Source organism: Coregonus clupeaformis, chromosome 8 (genome assembly GCF_020615455.1).
Source record: "Coregonus clupeaformis isolate EN_2021a chromosome 8, ASM2061545v1, whole genome shotgun sequence".
Taxonomy (NCBI): domain Eukaryota; kingdom Metazoa; phylum Chordata; class Actinopteri; order Salmoniformes; family Salmonidae; genus Coregonus; species Coregonus clupeaformis.
The window spans coordinates 22,468,966-22,490,182 of record NC_059199.1 but is presented as its reverse complement, the minus strand read 5'-3'; the positions used below and the strand labels follow the sequence as shown (position 1 = coordinate 22,490,182).

Sequence of the window (21,217 nt, the reverse complement as noted above, 5' to 3'; positions counted from 1 at the left end):
TAGGTAAGGAAACAAATATTTGAATACATTATTTTGCTGAACTATCACATTACGTTTAAAGAATTACTACCTTTAAAGGCCCAGTAAAGGTGGCGCCAAACAAAGTCGTGTGAAAATAGTCTGCGGTTAGAAAACTGAAGCATTGGAAGCATTTAACCTCTTAGATGTTATGTCCCCTATATGGGTGTACAAAGTTCTCTGTGAACGTCGACGTGCCTTATAGTGCCAGAAAGCCCCATCTGTCTGCTCTCTGCTACCACTCTCTCAGCGGAGCAGACTTGTAGTGTCAGGTTTCAGACCTCAGATTTGCATCAGGAGTGGCATGTCAAATTTTCTGGCCTATCCAGACAAAGAATAGATTTGCTCTTCCTCTGAGCGAATGGAGCCCAGTCTGGGAGACGGCATATGAAAGGGGACAGTCTAGCAAATCCAACAGTTGTGGTTTCTCAGCCGGAGTTAGAGCTCTCACCCTTTCATAGAATTTAAACAAGACCACTTTATCTTGGTCACAGATGGACGAAATCACTTCGTGCTTAAAGCTGAAGTTGTAACGAGTCTGCATACATTTGAATTGTGTCTCTGCGCCGCTCAGTGGACGTTTATGATAAAATTCTCTGTCATCAGTTATATGAAATGGTGCCAATATTGTACTGTCACTAAGTACTGTATAGTCGTAATTATTTTACAGTTATAACAAAGGTGAAATCTGGACGAGCTCCGTTCGAGAATATCCTATCAACGGGACCCGAGTCGTGGCTGATCAAGGACATGGATAATATATGGTTTTTCAATGCATCGTCAAGACCGGACGGAAGCCTCGGGTAAAACGAAGGGGGGAGGGGAGTGTCTCTTTGTTAACAACAGCTGGTGCGCGATCTATAATGTTAAAGTTTTTGCTTGCCTGATTTAGAATACCTCATGATAAGCAACAGACCATACTATTTACCAAGATAGTTTTCATCTATATTTTTCGTTGCTGTCTGTTTACCGCCACTAACTGATGCTGGTATTTTGTATTTGTAGTTATTAGGGATCCCCATTAGCTGCTGCCAAGGCAGCAGCTACTCTTCCTGGGGTCCAAACATATTAAAACACTTACATTACATATAAAACAAAATATAAAACAGTACATCATATAACATTATTACACCACTACCTATCTACAATAGAAAATGTTTAATGCCACCATACAACAATATCACAATGTGTGCATATGCATGTGTCTATACCTTTGTGTCTGTCTTTTCACAGTCCCCGTTATTCCATAAGGTGTATTTTTACCTGTTTTAAAAAATCTGATTCTACTGTTTGCATCAGTTACCTGATGTGGAATAGAGTTCCATGTAGTCATGGCTCTATGTAGTACTGTGCGCCTCCCATAGTCTGTTCTAAGCCAGGAGAGACATGCATGTCATTAATGTTAGCTCTCTGTGTACTTTTAAGGGCCAGCCGTGCTGCCCTTTTCTGAGCCAACTGCAATTTTCCCAAGTCCCTCTTTGCGGCACCTGACCACATTACTGAACAGTAGTCTAGGTGCGACAAAACTAGGGCCTGTAGGACCTGCCTTGTTGATAGTGTGGTTAAGAAGGCAGAGCAGGGCTTAATTATTGACATACTTCTCCCCATCTTAGCTACTGTTGTATCAATATGCTTTGACCATGACAGTTTACAATCCAGGGTTACTCCAAGCAGTTTAGTCACCTCAACTTGCTCAATTTCCACATTATTCATTACGAGATATAGTTGAGGTTTAGGGTTTAGTGAATGATTTTACCCAAATACAATGCTTTTAGTTTTGGAAATATTTAAGACTAATTTATTCCTTGCCACCCCATTCCGAAACTAACTGCAACTCTTTGTTAAGTGTTGCAGTTATTTCAGTTGCTGTAGTAGCTGACGTGTATAGTGTTGAGTCATCCGCATACATCGTTAGTAAAGATGAAAAAAAGTAAGGGGCCTAGACAGATGCCCTGGGCAATTCCTGATTGTACCTGGATTAAGTTTGAGATGCTTCCATTAAAGAACACCCTCTGTGTTCTGTTAGAGTAGTAACTCTTTATCCACATTATAGCAGGGGGTGTAAAGCCATAACACATATGTTTTTTCAGCAGCAGACTATGATCGATAATGTCAAAAGTTGCACTGAAGTCTAACAAAACAGCCCCCACAATCATTTTATCATACATTTCTCTCAGCCAATCATCAGTCATTTGTGTAAGTGCTGTGCTTGTTGAATGTCCTTCTCTATAAGCATACTGAAAGTTTGTTGTCAATTTGTTTACTGTAAAATAGCATTGTATCTGGTTAAACACCATTTTTTCCAATAGTTTACTACGGGTTGGTAAAAGGCTAATTGGTCAGCTTTACTATTCTTAGGTAGCGGATGTCACGCCCTGGCTCTGGGGACTCTTTAATGTTGAGCCAGGGTGTTAGTTTCTATGTTTTGTGTTTCTATGTTGGCCGGGGTGGTTCTCAATCAGAGGCAACGTGAATCAGCTGTTGCTTGTTGTCTCTGATTGGGAACCATACTTAGGTAGTCGTTTGGCATTTGTGTGGTGTGGTATCGTGTTCCGTGTAAGGTTTGTGTTTGGTAACCTTGGACTTCACGTATCGTTTGTTGTTTTTGTTCGTGTGTGGTACATCTAATAAATTATGTACGCATATCACGCTGCGCCTTGGCCCGCTTCATTAAATGACGATCGTGACAGAAGATACCACCTCGACTGGGTCAAGCAGCGTGAAGAGGAGAGAGGTTGGACTTGGGAGCAGAGGATGGAGAGTCTGGCGAGAGCCATGGAGGCCATATCCACGGGGGAGAGACAAGCCCAATACATTTTTAGGGGGGGGCTCACACCGTGGACGACGGGGCTGCTGGAGGCAGATAAGGGGCGAGTTTGTGGACAAGGAGAGAAGGCCACCGGGTTACGGGAGCCATTGGTGATTAGAGGGAAGGAAAGTGTAGAGGCACGGCGAGAGGTACTGAAGTGTGTTGCCAGTCCGGTCCGGCCCGTTCCTGATCCCCGTATAAGGCCAGTGGTGTGTGTTCCCAGTGCGGTCCGGCCTGTTCCTGTCCCTCGCACCAAGCCTGTGATGCACGTCTGCAGCCCGGCCCGGCCTGTTCCTGCCCCTCGCACCAAGCCAGTAGTGCGCGTCGCCAGCCCGGCCCGGCCTGTTCCTGCCCCTCGCACCAAGCCTATGGTGCGCGTCGCCAGCCCGGCCCGGCCTGTTCCTGCCCCTCGCACCAAGCCAATGGTGCGCGTCGCCAGTCCGGTCCGGCCTGTTCCTGCTCCCCGCACCAAGTCAATGGTGCGCGTCGCCAGCCCGGCCCGGCCTGTTCCTGCTCCCCGCACCAAGCCTATGGTGCGCGTCGCCAGCCCGGCCCAGCCTGTTCCTGCTCCCCGCACCAAGCCTGTGGTGCGCGTCGTCAGCCCGGTCCGGCCTGTTCCTGCTCCCCGCACCAAGCCAGTGGTGTGCTTCGTCAGCCCGGTTCGGCCCGTCCCTGCTTCCCGCACCAAGCCTGTGGTGCGCGTCGTCAGTCCGGCACAGCTCGTGCCCGTTTCACAGGTGCCTGGTCAGGTACCGTCAGCTGCTCCACACCGGAGCCTAAGCAATCCGCTCCACCGATGTCCAGTCCAGCTCCAGCCAGCGGGGCCAGACCAGACCAGGGGCACTACAGGGGGGTTGTTAGAGGGTGGGGGTCGCGGTCGCAGTCCGCGCCTTTGTGTGGGGGGTACTGTCACGCCCTGGCTCTGGGGACTCTTTAATGTTGAGCCAGGGTGTTAGTTTCTATGTTTTGTGTTTCTATGTTGGCCGGGGTGGTTCTCAATCAGAGGCAACGTGAATCAGCTGTTGCTTGTTGTCTCTGATTGGGAACCATACTTAGGTAGTCGTTTGACATTTGTGTGGTGTGGTATCGTGTTCCGTGTAAGGTTTGTGTTTGGTAACCTTGGACTTCACGTATCGTTTGTTGTTTTTGTTCGTGTGTGGTACATCTAATAAATTATGTACGCATATCACGCTGCGCCTTGGCCCGCTTCATTAAATGACGATCGTGACAGCGGAATGACTTTTGCTTCCCTCCAAGCCTTGGGGCACACACATTCTAGTAGGCTTAAAATTGAAAATATGGCAAATATGAGAGGCAATATCATCCGCTATTATCCTCAGTAATTTTCCATCCAACTTGTCAGAACCCGGTGGCTTGTCATTGTTAATAGACAACAATACATTTTTCACCTCTTCCACACTCACTTTATGGAATTCAGAATTACCATTCTTGTCTTTCATAATTTGGTCAGATATACTTAGATGTGTAGTGTCAGCTATTGTTGCTGGCATGTCATGCCTAAATTTGCTAATCTTGCCAATGAAAAAAAATATTAAAGTAGTTGGCAATATCAGTTGGTTTTGTGATGAATGAGCCATCTCATTCAATGAATGATGAAGCTGAGTTTGCCTTTTTTCCAAAATTTCATTTAAGGTGCTCCAAAGCTTTTTACTATCATTCTTTATGTCATTTATCCTTGTTTCATTGTGTTGTTTCTTCTTCTTTTTATTCAGTTTAGTCACATGATTTCTCAATGCGCAATACGTTTGCCAATCGGTTGTGCAGCCAGACTTATTTGCCATTCCTTTTGCCTCATCCCTCTCAACCATACAATTTTTCAATTCCTCATCAATCCACTGGGATTTAACAGTTTTTACAGTCATTTTCTTAATGGGTGCATGCTTATTAGTAACAGGAATAAGCAATTTCATAAATGTGTCAAGTGCAGTGTGTCTGTTTACTCCTCATTACACATCACGGGCCAACAATCATTCAACAACATAGGAATCACTACAAAATGTATTGTATGACCTCTCATACACAATATTAGGCCCAGCCTTAAGAACTTTGGCTTTCCTAGATATGGCTACTATGTTGTGATCACTACATCCAATGGATTTGGATACTGCTTTCAAACAAATCGCTGCAGCATTAGTAAAGATATGATCAATACATGTTGATTATTTAATTCCTGTACTGTTTGTAACTACCCTGGTAGGTTGACCTGAACCAGGTTACAGGCACTGGTTGCAGTTTGAAGCTTTCTCTTGAGTGGGCAGCCTGATGAAAGCCAGTCAATATTTAAATCACCCAGAAAGTATACCTCTCTATTGATATCACATACATTATCAAGCATTTCACACGTTATCCAGATACTGACTGTTAGCACTTGGTGGTCTATAGCAGCTTCCCACCAGAATTGGCTTTAGGTGAGGCAGATTAACCTATAAGACTGCACTCAGCGAGTTGTATAGGGCCATAAGCAAACAAGAAAATGCACATCCCGAGGCAGTACTTCTCGTGGCCGGTGATTTTAATGCAGGGAAACTGAAATCCGTTTTACCTCATTTCTACCAGCATTTCACCTGTGCAACTAGAGGCTACAAAACTCAAGATAACCTTTACTCCACACACAGAAACGCATAAAAGGCTCTCACTCGCCCTCCCTTTGGCAAATCTGACCATAACTGTACCCTCCTGATTACTGTTTACAAGCAAAAACTCAAACAGGAAGTACCAGTGATGAGCTCAATACAGAAGTGGTCAGATGAAGCGGATGCTAAGCTACAGGACTGTTTCGCTACCACAGACTGGAATATGTTCCGGGATTCATCCGGTAACATTGAGGAGTTTACCATATTTGTCACCGGCTTCATTAATAAGTGCATCGACATCGTCGTCCCGACAGTGACCGTACGTACATATCCCAACCAGAAGCCATGGATTACAGGCAACATCCGCACTGAGCTAAAGGAGAGGGACACTAATCCGGACGCTTATAAGAAATCCCGCTACGACCTCCGACGAGCCATCAAACAGGCAAAGCATCAATACAGGACTAAAATCGAATCCTACTACGCCGGCTCTGAGGCTTGTCGGATGTAGCAGGGCTTGCAAACTATTACAGAGGGAAACCCAGCCGCGAGCTGCCAGTAACGCGAGCCTACCAGACGAGCAGACCACCATAGTTCCTGAACGACAAGGTAACCTGTTTAAATGACTATTGCCCCGTAGCACTCACATCTTTAGCCATGAAATGCTTTGAAAGGCTGGTCATGGCTCACATCAACACCATCATCCCAGACCCACTCCAATTCGCATACCGCCCCAACAGATCCACAGATGACGCAATCTCTATTGCACTCCACACTGCCCTCTCCCACCTGGACAAGAGGAACACCTATGTGAGAATGCTGTTCATTGACTACAGCTTAGTGTTCAACACCATAGTGCCCTCCAAACTAATCACTAAGCTCAGGACCCTGGTACTGAACACCCCCCTCTGCAACTGGATCCTGGACTTCCTGACGGGCCGCCCCCAGGTGGTGAGGGTAGGCAACAACACATTCGCCACTGACCCTGAACACGGGGGCCCCTCATTGGTGTGTGCAAAGTCCCTTCCTGTACTCCCTGTTCACCCACGACTGCGTGGCCACGCACGACTCCAACACCATCATTAAGTTTGCTGATGACACGACGGTGGTAGTAGGCCTAATCACCGACGATGATGAGACAGCCTATAGGGAGGAAGTCAGTGACCTGGCAGTGTGGTGCCAGGACAACAACCTCTCTCTCAATGTCAGCAAGACAAAATACAAATTGTCTAGTCACTTTACCCCTACCTATATGTACATACAGTGGGGAAAAAAAGTATTTAGTCAGCCACCAATTGTGCAAGTTCTCCCACTTAAAAAGATGAGAGAGGCCTGTAATTTTCATAATAGGTACACGTCAACTATGACAGACAAAATGAGATTTTTTCTCTCCAGAAAATCACATTGTAGGATTTTTAATGAATTTATTTGCAAATTATGGTGGAAAATAAGTATATGGTCAATAACAAAAGTTTCTCAATACTTTGTTATATACCCTTTGTTGGCAATGACACAGGTCAAATGTTTTCTTTAAGTCTTCACAAGGTTTTCACACACATTTGCTGGTATTTTGGCCCATTCCTCCATGCAGATCTCCTCTAGAGCAGTGATGTTTTGGGGCTGTCGCTGGGCAACACAGACTTTCAACTCCCTCCAAAGATTTTCTATGGGGTTGAGATCTGGAGACTGGCTAGGCCACTCCATGACCTTGAAATGCTTCTTACGAAGCCACTCCTTCGTTGCCCGGGCGGTGTGTTTGGGATCATTGTCATGCTGAAAGACCCAGCCACGTTTCATCTTCAATGCCCTTGCTGATGGAAGGAGGTTTTCACTCAAAATCTCACGATACATGGCCCCATTCATTCTTTCCTTTACACGGATCGTCCTGGTCCCTTTGCAGAAAAACAGCCCCAAAGCATGATGTTTCCACCCCCATGCTTCACAGTAGGTATGGTGTTCTTTGGATGCAACTCAGCATTCTTTGTCCTCCAAACACGACGAGTTGAGTTTTTACCAAAAAGTTATCTTTTGGTTTCATCTGACCATATGACATTCTCCCAATCCCCTTCTGGATCATCCAAATGCACTCTAGCAAACTTCAGACGGGCCTGGACATGTACTGGCTTAAGCAGGGGGACACGTCTGGCACTGCAGGATTTGAGTCCCTGGCGGCGTAGTGTGTTACTGATGGTAGGCTTTGTTACTTTGGTCCCAGCTCTCTGCAGGTCATTCACTAGGTCCCCCCGTGTGGTTCTGGGATTTTTGCTCACCGTTCTTGTGATCATTTTGACCCCACGGGGTGAGATCTTGCGTGGAGCCCCAGATCGAGGGAGATTATCAGTGGTCTTGTATGTCTTCCATTTCCTAATAATTGCTCCCACAGTTGATTTCTTCAAACCAAGCTGCTTACCTATTGCAGATTCAGTCTTCCCAGCCTGGTGCAGGTCTACAATTTTGTTTCTGGTGTCCTTTGACAGCTCTTTGGTCTTGGCCATAGTGGAGTTTGGAGTGTGACTGTTTGAGGTTGTGGACAGGTGTCTTTTATACTGATAACAAGTTCAAACAGGTGCCATTAATACAGGTAACGAGTGGAGGACAGAGGAGCCTCTTAAAGAAGAAGTTACAGGTCTGTGAGAGCCAGAAATCTTGCTTGTTTGTAGGTGACCAAATACTTATTTTCAACCATAATTTGCAAATAAATTCATAAAAAATCCTACAATGTGATTTTCTGGATTTTTTCCCTCATTTTATCTGTCATAGTTGACGTGTACCTATGATGAAAATTATAGGCCTCTCTCATCCTTTTAAGTGGGAGAACTTTCACAATTGGTGGCTGACTAAATACTTTTTCCCCCACTGTATCTACCTCAATTACCTCGTTGATATAGAAATTAAAATATATACAGGTTAAAAGTAATGACTAAATGTTCCACCCTTAAATATAGTTGTGAAATGTTCTTGTTTTAAGTATGATTAGTACTTTCTTAGTAGTGACTAATTATTACACTCCGAAACTGTGTGAGATGTGTTAGAATCTACTACCTGGTAATGTGTGAGTGTAGGACCAGTAAAGATTATGACATTGTGCTACTATTTAGCAATGTGAGTAAGAGTTAGGCCAGACAACAAAGGACAAGGAGAACTGTCTACAGACAACTGAGAAACCAAGATAAAGAGGCCTCCCAATTTAGGGAGGAGAGAGACTATGATAAGAACATGTGTGTGTGTATGTATGTGTGTGTATGTGTATGTGTGTGTGTGTGTGTGTGTGTGTGTATGTGTGTGTGTGTGTGTGTGACCTGATGGTCAGGAGAGCAATTTTCAAGTGGAAAACTACAACCCGCCTAAAGAGGGGAGGGACTTTTGTATGACGTGTGTGTATAAAAGATGGACTATGAAATTGTGATAACAGAATTTTCAATGAATAAAGGCCTGACTATGCAGACCGGGACTCTGTCCGTTTCTTGATCCAAAAGCCTTACAACCTTTTGGGAGACGCACAGATAATTATTTAACTGTTTGTTAAATAATTCACATAACAGCTTGGTCCTTCGAGCCGCATTCCAATACCTGCATCTGTCATTCCAGGTAACTCTGAAAACCGTCAACGGGCGAATGATACATTCGTAAATAGAAAGACCTGCCGTTTGACATTAAGGGTTAAGACAGGCCAGAGGACACCTGATTAATGATAGAGACGGTGACGGAATCCAAACCTACATTGAATCTCGGCTGCAAGGAAAAGGTCGGTAGTCTTTATTCATTAATTGGGGCAGTCTGGGATTGCTCAGGGTAGGTCCGTAATGATTCACGGTAATAGGCCATTACCAAAAGAAACTACCCTGTATTCAGAGAACCTGTAGTAGATTATAGAACAGTCAACAAAATAATCTGGGATAAAGAAATACAGTGAAAGAGTGAAGTGAAGAGAGGGTTAATATAATTGAGTAAATTTGGACGGTTAAGATCACTAGGAGAGGGAGAACCCATTTCTGTTGTATGAGACTGTCAGAAATTGTCAAGATTACATTTGAGGGGATAAATTCCTCTGTAACGGTATGAGATCATTCTGGGGGACTAGTCAAGACTACCTATACAGGGAGGGGTGATTCCAGGTGTTGTGTGAAACTGTTTTGAATTACTTGTTATATACAGTGAGGGAAAAAAGTATTTGATCCCCTGCTGATTTTGTACATTTGCCCACTGACAAAGAAATGATCAGTCTATAATTTTAATGGTAGGTTTATTTGAACAGTGAGAGACAGAATAACAACAAAAAAATCCAGAAAAACGCATGTCAAAAATGATATAAATTGATTCGCATTTTAATGAGGGAAATAAGTATTTGACCCCCTCTCAATCAAAAAGATTTCTGGCTCCCAGGTGTCTTTTATACAGGTAACGAGCTGAGATTAGGAGCACACTCTTAAAGGGAGTGCTCCTAATCTCAGCTTGTTACCTGTATAAAAGACACCTGTCCACAGAAGCAATCAATCAATCAGATTCCAAACTCTCCACCATGGCCAAGACCAAAGAGCTCTCCAAGGATGTCAGGGACAACATTGTAGACCTACACAAGGCTGGAATGGGCTACAAGACCATCGCCAAGCAGCTTGGTGAGAAGGTGACAACAGTTGGTGTGATTATTCGCAAATAGAAGAAACACAAAAGAACTGTCAATCTCCCTCGGCCTGGGGCTCCATGCAAGATCTCACCTCGTGGAGTTGCAATGATCATGAGGACGGTGAGGAATCAGCCCAGAACTACACGGGAGGATCTTGTCAATGATCTCCAGGCAGCTGGGACCATAGTCACCAAGAAAATAATTGGTAACACACTACGCCGTGAAGGACTGAAATCCTGCAGGGGCTCAAGAAAGCACATATACAGGCCTGTCTGAAGTTTGCCAATGAACATCTGAATGATTCAGAAGAGAACTGGGTGAAAGTGTTGTGGTCAGATGAGACCAAAATCGAGCTCTTTGGCATCAACTCAACTCGCTGTGTTTGGAGGAGGAGGAATGCTGCCTATGACCCCAAGAACACCATCCCCACCATCAAACATGGAGATGGAAACATTATGCTTTGGGGGTGTTTTTCTGCTAAGGGGACAGGACAACTTCACCGCATCAAAGGGACGATGGAGGGGGCCATGTACCGTCAAATCTTGGGTGATAACCTCCTTCCCTCAGCCAGGGCATTGAAAATGGGTCGTGATTCGGTATTCCAGCATGACAATGACCCAAAACACACGTCCAAGGCAACAAAGGAGTGGCTCAAGAAGAAGCACATTAAGGTCCTGGAGTGGCCTAGCCAGTCTCCAGACCTTAATCCCATAGAAAATCTGTGGAGGGAGCTGAAGGTTCGAGTTGCCAAACGTCAGCCTTGAAATCTTAATGACTTGGAGAAGATCTGCAAAGTGGAGTGGGACAAAATCCCTCCTGAGATGTGTGCAAACGTGGTGGCCAACTACAAGAAACGTCTGACCTCTGTGATTACCAACAAGGGTTTTGCCACCAAGTACTAAATCATGTTTTGCAGAGGGGTCAAATACTTATTTCCCTCATTAAAATGCAAATCAATTAATAAAATTTTTGACATGCGTTTTTCTGGATTTTTTTGTTGTTATTCTGTCTCTCACTGTTCAAATAAACCTACCATTAAAATTATAGACTGATCATGTCTTTGTCAGTGGGCAAACGTACAAAATCAGCAGGGGATCAAATACTTTTTTCCCTCACTGTAGAAGAGGTGGCTAAGGGATTTTTAACAGTACCAACCATGGGGGGCAAATCCTCACAAGAGGTCCCAGAATTTACTGGGGACGAGAAATATATGGAAATGCGAGACAAACGGAATGTGTATTATGGACCTAATTGGAGAAAGAAATATGGCTTTACTGGGCGACTTGATGTAATTAAACTAGTCCATGATTAAACAAATGCATGTAAAGTGTGGTACTGATCTAAAGAAACAGAAAAGAGAGGGCTTAGAAACAGCCAGGGTGTGGCTAGTAGAAGCTAGAACGCGGGAAGAAGGCAGGAAGAAAAGAGAAGTGAGTGAGAGTGAAAGAGAAGTGAAGGTCGAGGTCTCAGTGCCTCCCCCAGAGCAGAGGGCAGGAAGGTTATATCTAGTCCTGGTAGAACAGGCTTGGAAAGAGAACCCAGATGATGGGGTTGTTGTGTATAGAAGAAGAGTAGGACAGATCCCCGCACCTCCCCCGTCATATGACGGCAAAACCGGAATGTTGAAGGAGGAAGGAGCGGGGGGGAGGGGGAACTCAGAAAACTTAGAGAATGAAGGGGGAATAATAGACAGGACCGAGTAAGAAAATAACAGAAGGGAGCAGAGTATTTAATAGCCACACTAGGCGAGATAGCGGGTAAGGGTAGAAACCCAGGAAAGAGTGAAGGCTACAACGGGGGGAATAAGTGCTTTAACTGTAACAAGGGGGGTCATTTTGCAAGAGAGTGTAAGGCACCTTGTACTTACTGTAATAAGACAGGGCATCAATCCCGACACTGCAGAAACATAGGAAAAAGCAGACAAGGGGAAGGAAAAAAATAAAAGAATAGGAGGGATATGAGAAATCTTGTTGGAGAAAAAGGTCACGTGTACGGGGTTGAGCATATGACGTCAACACATTGTATTTCGGTCAAGCTTCAAGGGGGTAATTAGATTTGAGAAATGTTGAAAAGTAATGTTAGATGGAAAGTCAGCAATAGAGGATAGAGATTGTACAGGGTTTCCTGTGTGAAAAAAGTAATAGAAATTGGGTGATGAGAAATGTTGAATTGCATTGTTTAAGCAAGAATGGTATTAAATTCATGCTTTCTAGTTATGTGTATGCAAATATGTTATTCGTTTTTGGTGGTGTGTGGATAGAATTTACTAATGCCAGGATTTTGTAAACGAAGCAGAGAGATGTAGTGAGAGCAGTGGAAGGGATACCCCACCCTAATACGGGGGTACACCAGTTCAGAAGAGATATGAAAGAGCTGACCGCCAGCTTTAAGCTGAATACAGGGGAACTAGAGAGGGCAGTCAGACAGATAGTGTTGAAGGACTGGGCGGCAGTAAGGGGAAACTGGGTTCCCGGAGATGGGAACGCGCCGGTGTTAGAGTGGGAAGAGGGAGGGGCTTATGGAGATAAATTGGCACAACTCTGTGATAATCTGAGAGAATATTATCACAGACATGCCGACTTCTCCAAAGTCCACGAGTGTAAGCAGGGAGACAGTGAGACTATTGGTCAATACCTAGAGAGACTGAGAGATGTGTTCAATGCAAACAGTGGATTTATTAAACAATAGGTTTAGATTTTAATACATTAATGCAACAGGTTTAAATCAGTAGATTACCGGAAGGTGGTTATGGGCTTGTTATTTATAGGTTTAGTGAATTTAATGAAACATGGAGTTATCCGATGTGTTCTGAGGGTTTTTTTTATTTATTTTTTATTATTATTATTTTTCAGGACTGAGGAACATCCCCTACAGTATATGTTAAGGGACAGTAGGAGTATCATAAAAAAAAAATAGATACCTGGAATAAAATATCACTGCTTACTTATATGAAGTAAGGGATTATATTGACAAATGAGTGAAATATGACATTAAGAAGGGTGACAGGAACACTATACGGGGAAACAGATATTTCCTATGTTCTTGATTATATTTTACATTTTGGCCATTTGGCAGACACTCTTATCCGGAGCGACTTACAGTTAGTGAGTGCAGACATTTTCATACTGTAAAGAAAGGGGCAATCATACGAGATAATGTCTGGCATATTACATTTATTAAGTCACTGTTTTGATATGGGTAAAACAATGTGTCAATAGGGTGAATGGTAGAGCAGGTTAGATGGTAGAGCAGGTTAGGAAACACTTTGTGGCCTATGGTATAACGAATTACAAAAAAAACTAAAAACTAAAATCACCAAGATAGACAGAGAGCACCCCAGGGGAAATATCCCCCTGGCAAAATATCCAGTCCAGCAATTGGAAATTGATTTTATAGAGTTATCACGGAGTGAAAGGAAGAAATTGGGTACAATGTCTACCGATAGTATTAATGAACACCAGATAAATTGGGTTGTCCCCCTTTGAGAAAGTGTTTGAAAGACCTTACAGAATGCCACAGTTGGCAGGACCAGAACAGGCAGACATAGAACTAGAGAATACACTAGCAGAACACATGAGAAAATTGTTCGTTAACCATACCCGTATGTCTAAGGATTTGTGTCCTACAGGAGAATTGAAGGAGAAGGTGACTCATAGTAAACAACCTGGAGACTGAGTGTGGATCCAATCGTTGAGGAAAAAGGATTGAAAGCAGTCACGCTGGGAGGGACCATACCAAGTCCTATTGGTAACTGCCTTTGCTATATGAATAGCTGAGAGAGCCACTTGGGTCCACGTTACCCACTGCAAAAAGGTAGGCCCACATACTAACACCGTTGAACACACACAGAGTTAAAGAGAAGAACTGACCCACTAGGGTTCGGGGGTTAACTCTGTTAACGAAGAAACCCTACCCCGACCTTTCATCACTGTGGGGTGTTTATAGAGGTGTGGGTATGGGGAAGTACCAGGCAGGTGGGTCAGGGACAGGATTGGGATGGCGGTTTTGGGGATTTTGGGGGACTCTGAGCTGCATCATCGTGTTAACCATATTATGGATTAATCCAGGTCAACCTAAACAGGGAAAATATGCACTGATTCGATCTCGTAGAAATACTGAAACCAAGAAAGACTATTGGGGGAATGATTATTTTATAGTTAAAGTCAGTTTAGGACAAGATGGCGGATTCAAGATACCATTTGACTTCTCCCATGAAGAGATAGGAGGTTTTGGGTGCTTTGTTAAGAAGGGGGCGTGTACAAGAAAGTTAGGTCCTAGAAGGTATGGTAAATACATTTGCACTGGGGAACGCTCATGTCCTTGGGCAAGGGTGTTTAAACAAACCTGGGGAACATACTATGAGAATGGAATGGACGCAGCACACCGATGGGGAATTAAACAAACCCATGATAAAGGTAAAACGGAACTGGTGATAACGGTAAAGTCAATTATGCAAGATGACAGAGCAAGGAACTATTGGGTCTGTGTTGATGATGTCGGGGCAAATACATGTGTGAGGCTCATTTTTCAAGAGAGAAATGAATCTTCCACCCCCGAGACAGAACAGCAGGTAGATCTAATGTTACCACCAGAGGTATCAAAAACGAGTCTAATACCCCTTGGAAGGCCCTCAGAAGGAATCCTAAATAGCACTAAACCACCAAGGGTAGAATATTTCCTCTTGCAGGAAATGAACCAAGGAGAAGTAGAAGGAATTTCAAATGAGAACTTCTGGGTAAGGTGGATGAACTACACGGCTAGGGCATTGGGTCAAACTAATTGTTATGCCTGTTCAACAGCTAGGCCAACCCTTCTAACTGCACCTATGCCTCAGACCATGTTCTCTTGTGTGATAGATTTGGGATCAAACCAAACCTCACCTAATTGTTCTGATATTAAAATAACCACTCTTAAAAAGGATAATACTAAGGCACCCCAATTCACCATTACCCCCGGAGATTATCAATGTTATAGACACCAAAGTAATGTGAATCACAGATCAAATTGGAGAAGGATTTACAACAACGTTTTTCTGGTGGGTTACAATTAATAAAAATGTTGACTGGATTAATTACATCTACAAAGGTTTGTTAATTAGACAAGGGATGCAGTGAAGAAAATCTCAGACCAACTATCCGCCACCTCACTCATGACCTGCAGAATAGTTTGGTTCTCGAAATGCTTTTAGCAGAGAAGGGCGGATTTACAAGATGGTGGGAGGTCATTGTTGTATGTTTATCCCCAACAATACAGCCCCAGATGGTACAGTAACTAGAGCACTGGCAGGTCTCACTGCATTGAGTAAAGAATGGGCTGAGAACTGGGGGGTGAATACATCAATGACTGGTTGGTTTGATAACATGTTTGGAAAATGGAAAGCTATTGTTGCAACTTTTCTGGGTGCAGCTATAGCTTCTATGGGTATGTTTGTTCTTTGTGGATGTTGTCTTATTCCCTGTGTCCGAGGGTTGGTGAGCAAAGGCGTTGGAGAATGCAGTTTCCCAACAGATGGTGAGATACGGCCCAATCCCGGACTCCGACCTAAGGAATGAAGAATATGACCCACCAGGCTTGGTGGAGGATGACGACGATTCAGATAGTTTGAGACTGGATGTTTTCCTAGAACTATAAATCTCTAGTTTAAAAGTAATTGTAATGATTTTCTGTGTATTAAAGTGTGGATAATTTAGTCAAAGGGTGGATTGATATAGAAATTAAAATATATACAGGTTAAAAGTAATGACTAAATGTTTCACCCTTAAATATAGTTGTGAAATGTTCTTGTTTTAAGTATGATTAGTACTTTCTTAGTAGTGACTAATTATTACACTCCGAAACTGTGTGAGATGTGTTAGAATCTACTACCTGGAAACTGTGTGAGTGTAGGACCAGTAAAGATTATGACATTGAGCTACTATTTAGCAATGTGAGTAAGAGTTAGGCCAGACAACAAAGGACAAGGAGAACTGTCTACAGACAACTGAGAAGCCAAGATAAAGAGGCCTCCCAATTTAGGGAGGAGAGAGACTATGATAAGAAGACGCACAGAGACACTGAAATAGTTTGTTAAATAATTCACATAACATTCTTACACCCTGCACATCGATTCGATACTGGTACCCTGTGTATATAGCCAAGTTATCGTTACTCATTCTGTATTTATTCCTTGTGTTATTATTTTTCTATTTTTCTCTCTGCATTGTTGGGAAATAAGCATTTCACTGTTAGTCTACACCTGTAAGATTTCTACCTGCAAATCATACATGTAACATTTCTACCTCAATGATATATAATAGTAATGAAAGAATAGAAATCCACTACAGCAAAACTGTCCGGTCCGGCCAGCTGTTGTGTGTAGGCTCTCTCCTTGTTTTATGAGTATGCGTTCGCAAGGTTGACACCATTAGCAAAATATTCACATTGAAACTCTTCCTTAAGTCCACAACAGTTTTTGTGTATAAAATGTTCAATATATTTCCTTTAACATCCTTGTATGCTTATTATTTTACCATTGATATGTTCTAGGCTATTTTGAGACCTTGAAGGTAGATTCAGTGAAATGACGTTGCCACAAGCAGCACCACAGATATCACCATGAGTGAGATGCAAAACTTTGCTCCCACACAGTCACACACAGTATCTGCGCATGTGCATGGGTTCCCTTCACTCTATTAGAGCGTGGTAGGTACAGGACCTAAACAGCTGAGAAGTTTAGCCTCGCACTTCAACGATCTTAGTTGTTGCGGAAATTTACCCACTATGCTGTTTACTTTGTCCACCTACAGTATGTCATATTGCTGAGTCTACCTTTAAAATGACGCTCCAGAACTTTTGTTTAATTTCAGCCAAGTGATGAATAAACTATTTACTAATCCATTATATTACATGGAGTTATTATAAAGTGCTACCAGAATTTGTTCTTGATTTACATGCCTGGTTAGATAAAGGTTCAATAAATTCAAATATATATTTCATATTTTCTCAATGAATTTTTCATAAAATATTTAATTGAATACCTAGTGATGAGTGTGTCGGCCACCATCCCTAGCTGCTGTACTTGAGCACATTCCTCCTCTGTGAGGTATTCCATAGACTGCTGAGAGTTGAGGCGGGGCCTGGAGGAACGGTACGTGTCAATCTTCCTCTTATCCTCCCATGATGTTAGAGTCCTCTCAAAGTTCTGGAACGTAGAAATAGAATGTAGAAATAGAATGAACAGAATGGACATGACGGATGCGTAGAGGTTTATTAGATACATCTGTTGCCCTAATGCAGTGTTCCTCAATCCTGGTGTGCAGGCTTTTGTTCCAGCCCAGCACTCAATTTGACAAACCAAACTATTATTCGATAAATTGAATTAGGTGTGTCAGAGCTGGCCTGGAACAAAAGTTTGCCAATCCACACACACCCTCCCAAACACACACGTACCCTGTCTCTGGTAAGCATCTGAGCTCTGTTCTTGTGTGTGATCTTGACTATCCCTGGAGGTTGGATCCATGCTTCTCCATCCACCTGTACTGGTACACCCTCCTCCCCTAGGATAGTTATCTTCACCTGACGACACTGGAGAGAGGGAGGAGAGGGAGGGGGAGGGGGAGGGGGAAGGAGGAGGGGAGAGGGGGAGAGGGATGGGGGAGAGAGAGAGGGAGGGGGAGAGCAAGAGAGGGATTCAGTATGTGTATGTGAGTGTGGTCAATTCAATATAATTCCTACTGACTTTATAACTTTATAATGTGACTGTGATGCATGTATTGAAGGTTTGTGTGTGTTAGTGTGTGTGTTGTTACCTGTGCAATGCGGTGGGGTGTGCAATGCGGTGGGGTGTGTGTGTTACCTGTGCTATACGGTGGTGTTGGATGTTGATGACTCTGGATACAGCCATCTGCATACTGCCAAACACAGCCACCACCTCTAACTTCTTATCATCAAACGATGGAGCGCCAAAATTCTGAACACAAATAACCAAAAAACGAATTACTACAAAAAACGAATTCTGATCCACAGTTACCAGGTAAGACAGTATACCAGCTAAAAGTTGGCTGCAAAGTGTAAACATAATTTTTTTGGTGAATAAGAAAAGTGTGTGTTAACTCACGTTGTCCTCTTTGGTACCCCCCCAAAAGTTGATTCCCCCTGCATAGCTGGGGATGTTGAGAACAGCTAGACCCTGAAGACTAGGCAGACACATAGGTACACCATCACACTGGAGAGAGAGAGAGAGAGAGAGAGAGAGAGAGAGAGAGAGAGAGAGAGAGAGAGAGAGAGAGAGAGAGAGAGAGAGAGAGAGAAAATAACATTTGTTTATCATACAGGTCACAGAACCAAGGGTAGGATAATTTGATACACAAAAAAACATCTTATTGTCAATCACTCTCTCATATGTACTGATAGTATTAGCGATAACTACAGTACCAGTCAAAAGTTGGGACACACCTAATCATTCAAGGGTTTTTCTTAATTTTTACATTGTAGAATAATAGTGAAGACATCAAAACTATGAAATAACACATATGGAATCATGTAGTAAGCAAAAAAGTATTAAACAAATCAAAATGTATTTTATATTTGAGATTCTTCAAATAGCCGCCCTTTGCCCTGATGACAGCTTTGCACACTCTTGGCATTCTCTCAACCAGCTACACCTGGAATGTTTTTCCAACAGTCTTGAAGGAGTTCCCACATATGCTGAGCACTTGTTGGCTGCTTTTCCTTCAGACTGCGGTGCGACTCATCCCAAACCATCTCAATTTGGTTGTGGTCGGGGTATTGTGGAGGCCAGGTCATCTGATGCAGCACTCCATCACTCTCCTTGGTAAAATAGCCCTTACAAAGCCTGGAGGTGTGTTGGGTCATTGTCCTGTTGAAAAACAAATGATAGTCCCACTAAGCCCAAACCAGATGGGATGGCGTATCGCTGCAGAATGCTATGGTAGCCATGCCGGTTAAGTGTGCCTTGAATTCGAAATAAATCACTGACAGTGTCACCAGCAAAGTACCTCCATACCATAACACCTCCTCTCCAATTTGGACTCCAGACCAAAGGACACATTTTTACCGGTCTAATGTCCATTGCTCGTGTTTCTTGGCCCAAGCAAGTCTCTTCTTCTTATTGGTGTCCTTTAGCAGTGGTTTCTTTGCAGCAATTCGACCATGAAGGCCTGATTCACACAGTCTCCTCTGAACAGTTGATGTTGAGATGTGTCTGTTACTTGAACTCTATGAAGCATTTATTTGGGCTGCAATTTCTGAGGCTGGTAACTCTAATGAACTTATCCTCTGCAGCAGAGGTAACTCTGGGTCTTCCTTTCCTGTGGCGGTCCTCATGAAAACCAGTTTCATCATAGCGCTTGATGGGTTTTGCGACTGCACTTGAAGAAACTTTCAAAGTTCTTGACATTTTCCGTATCGACTGACCTCAAACGCATTAAGAAAAGAAATTCCACAAATTAACTTTTAAGAAGGCACACCTGTTTGTTGAAATGCATTCCAGGTGACTACCTCATGAAGCTGGTTGAGAGAATGCCAAGAGTGTGCAAAGCTGTCATCAAGGCAAAAGGTGGCTATTTTGAAGAATCTCAAATACAAAATATACTTTGATTTGTTTAACACTTTTTTGATTACTACATGATTCTATATGTGTTATTTAATAGTGTTGATGTCTTCACTATTATTCTACAATGTAGAAAATAGTAAAAATAAAGAAAAACCCTTGAATGAGTATGTGTGTCCAAACTTTTGATGGTAGTGTACACCACAACGTCAGAGAAAGATGTTGGAGCGCCATTTAGCAGAAATCACACTAGACTAGAACACACTTCCTCATTCCTTAGAAGTGTATATTTGTTTGCCTTTGTGTGTGTGTGTGTGTACTTATTTGTCATACGACCGTGCGTGACCTTACTTCCAACAGTACTCGTTGTTCCAGGTTCTTGTATGTCTTATGTACCAGTTCCTTGGTGCCCATCACCCCATACCACAACTTGTTCTTAGTACGACTACTGCAGTGAGCCAGAGAGAGAAAATGATGTATTTTATAACTTTCATCAAGTACCATGATATGCTAAAACATTTAACCATGAAGAAATATTCTCATTATAACTTCCATTTACCTTTCATTGCCTTGGTGCAAATTGTACACTATTTTGCAATATACAGTACATGTATCAATAAAGTCTGTATTTGAATAAGAGGATATTATGTACCTGCATTTCTTGGGATGTTCGTCTCTCTTGTTGTTGAACTCCAAGGAGATCTTAGCATCCAGACCGATCCCAAAGTAGTTGTTCATTACACACTTCTCTGAGCACTGACTATAGAGGGACACATAGCATAAGAAACATTAATATTCTCCAATATCAATTATTGAGTAGCCTATACAGTGCATTCGGAAAGTATTCAGACCCCTTGACTTTTTCCACATTTTGTTACGTTACAGCCTTATTCTAAAATGGATTTAAAAAATTTAAATCCTCATCAATCTACACACAATACCCCATACTGACAAAGCGAAAACAGGTTTTTAGAAATTTTTGCAAATGTATTAAAAATATAAAACAGAAATACCTTATTTACATAAGTATTCAGACCTTTTGCTATGAGACTCGAAATTGAGCTCAGGTGCATCCTTTTTCCATTGACCATCCTTGAGATGTTTCTACAACTTGACTGGAGTCCACCTGTGGTAAATTCAATTGATTGGACATGATTTGGAAAGGCACACACCAGTCTATATAAGGTCCCACAGATGACAGTGCATGTCAGAGCAAAAACCAAGCCATGAGGTCGAAGGAATTGGTCGTAGAGCTACGAGACAGGATTGTGTCGTAGAACAGATCTGGGGAAGGGTACCAAAACATTTCTGTAGCATTGAAGGTCCCCAAGAACACAGTGGCCTCCATCATTCTTAAATGGAAGAAGTTTGGAACCACCAAGACTTCCTAGAGCTGGCCGCCCGGCCAAACTGAGCAATCGGGGGAGAAGGGCCTTGGTCAGGGAGGTGACCAAGAACCCGATGGTCACTCTGACAGAGCTCCAGAGTTCATCTGTGGATATGGGAGAACCTTCGAGAAGGACAACCATGTCTGCAGCACTCCACCAATCAGGCCTTTCTGGTAGAGTGGCCAGACGGAAGCTACTCCTCAGTAAAAGGCACATGAAAGCTGCTTGCAGTTT

At 43.0% G+C, this 21,217-nt stretch overlaps 1 protein-coding gene across 2 annotated transcripts in view; it reads right to left on the bottom strand.

Annotated features, from left to right (window-relative positions):
- si:dkey-172j4.3 (diacylglycerol kinase delta) overlaps positions 1-21,217 on the bottom strand; it is a 126,137-nt gene that overhangs the window by 10,356 nt on the left and 94,564 nt on the right. For both annotated transcript variants that reach the window (XM_041882615.1, XM_041882616.1), the window contains exons 20-25: positions 20,248-20,355; positions 19,947-20,043; positions 18,141-18,248; positions 17,880-17,993; positions 17,474-17,608; positions 17,062-17,225 (exon numbers count right to left, since the gene is read on the bottom strand). In XM_041882615.1, coding sequence (XP_041738549.1) covers positions 17,062-17,225; positions 17,474-17,608; positions 17,880-17,993; positions 18,141-18,248; positions 19,947-20,043; positions 20,248-20,355 — 726 coding nt within the window. The remainder of the gene's footprint in view (positions 1-17,061; positions 17,226-17,473; positions 17,609-17,879; positions 17,994-18,140; positions 18,249-19,946; positions 20,044-20,247; positions 20,356-21,217) is intronic.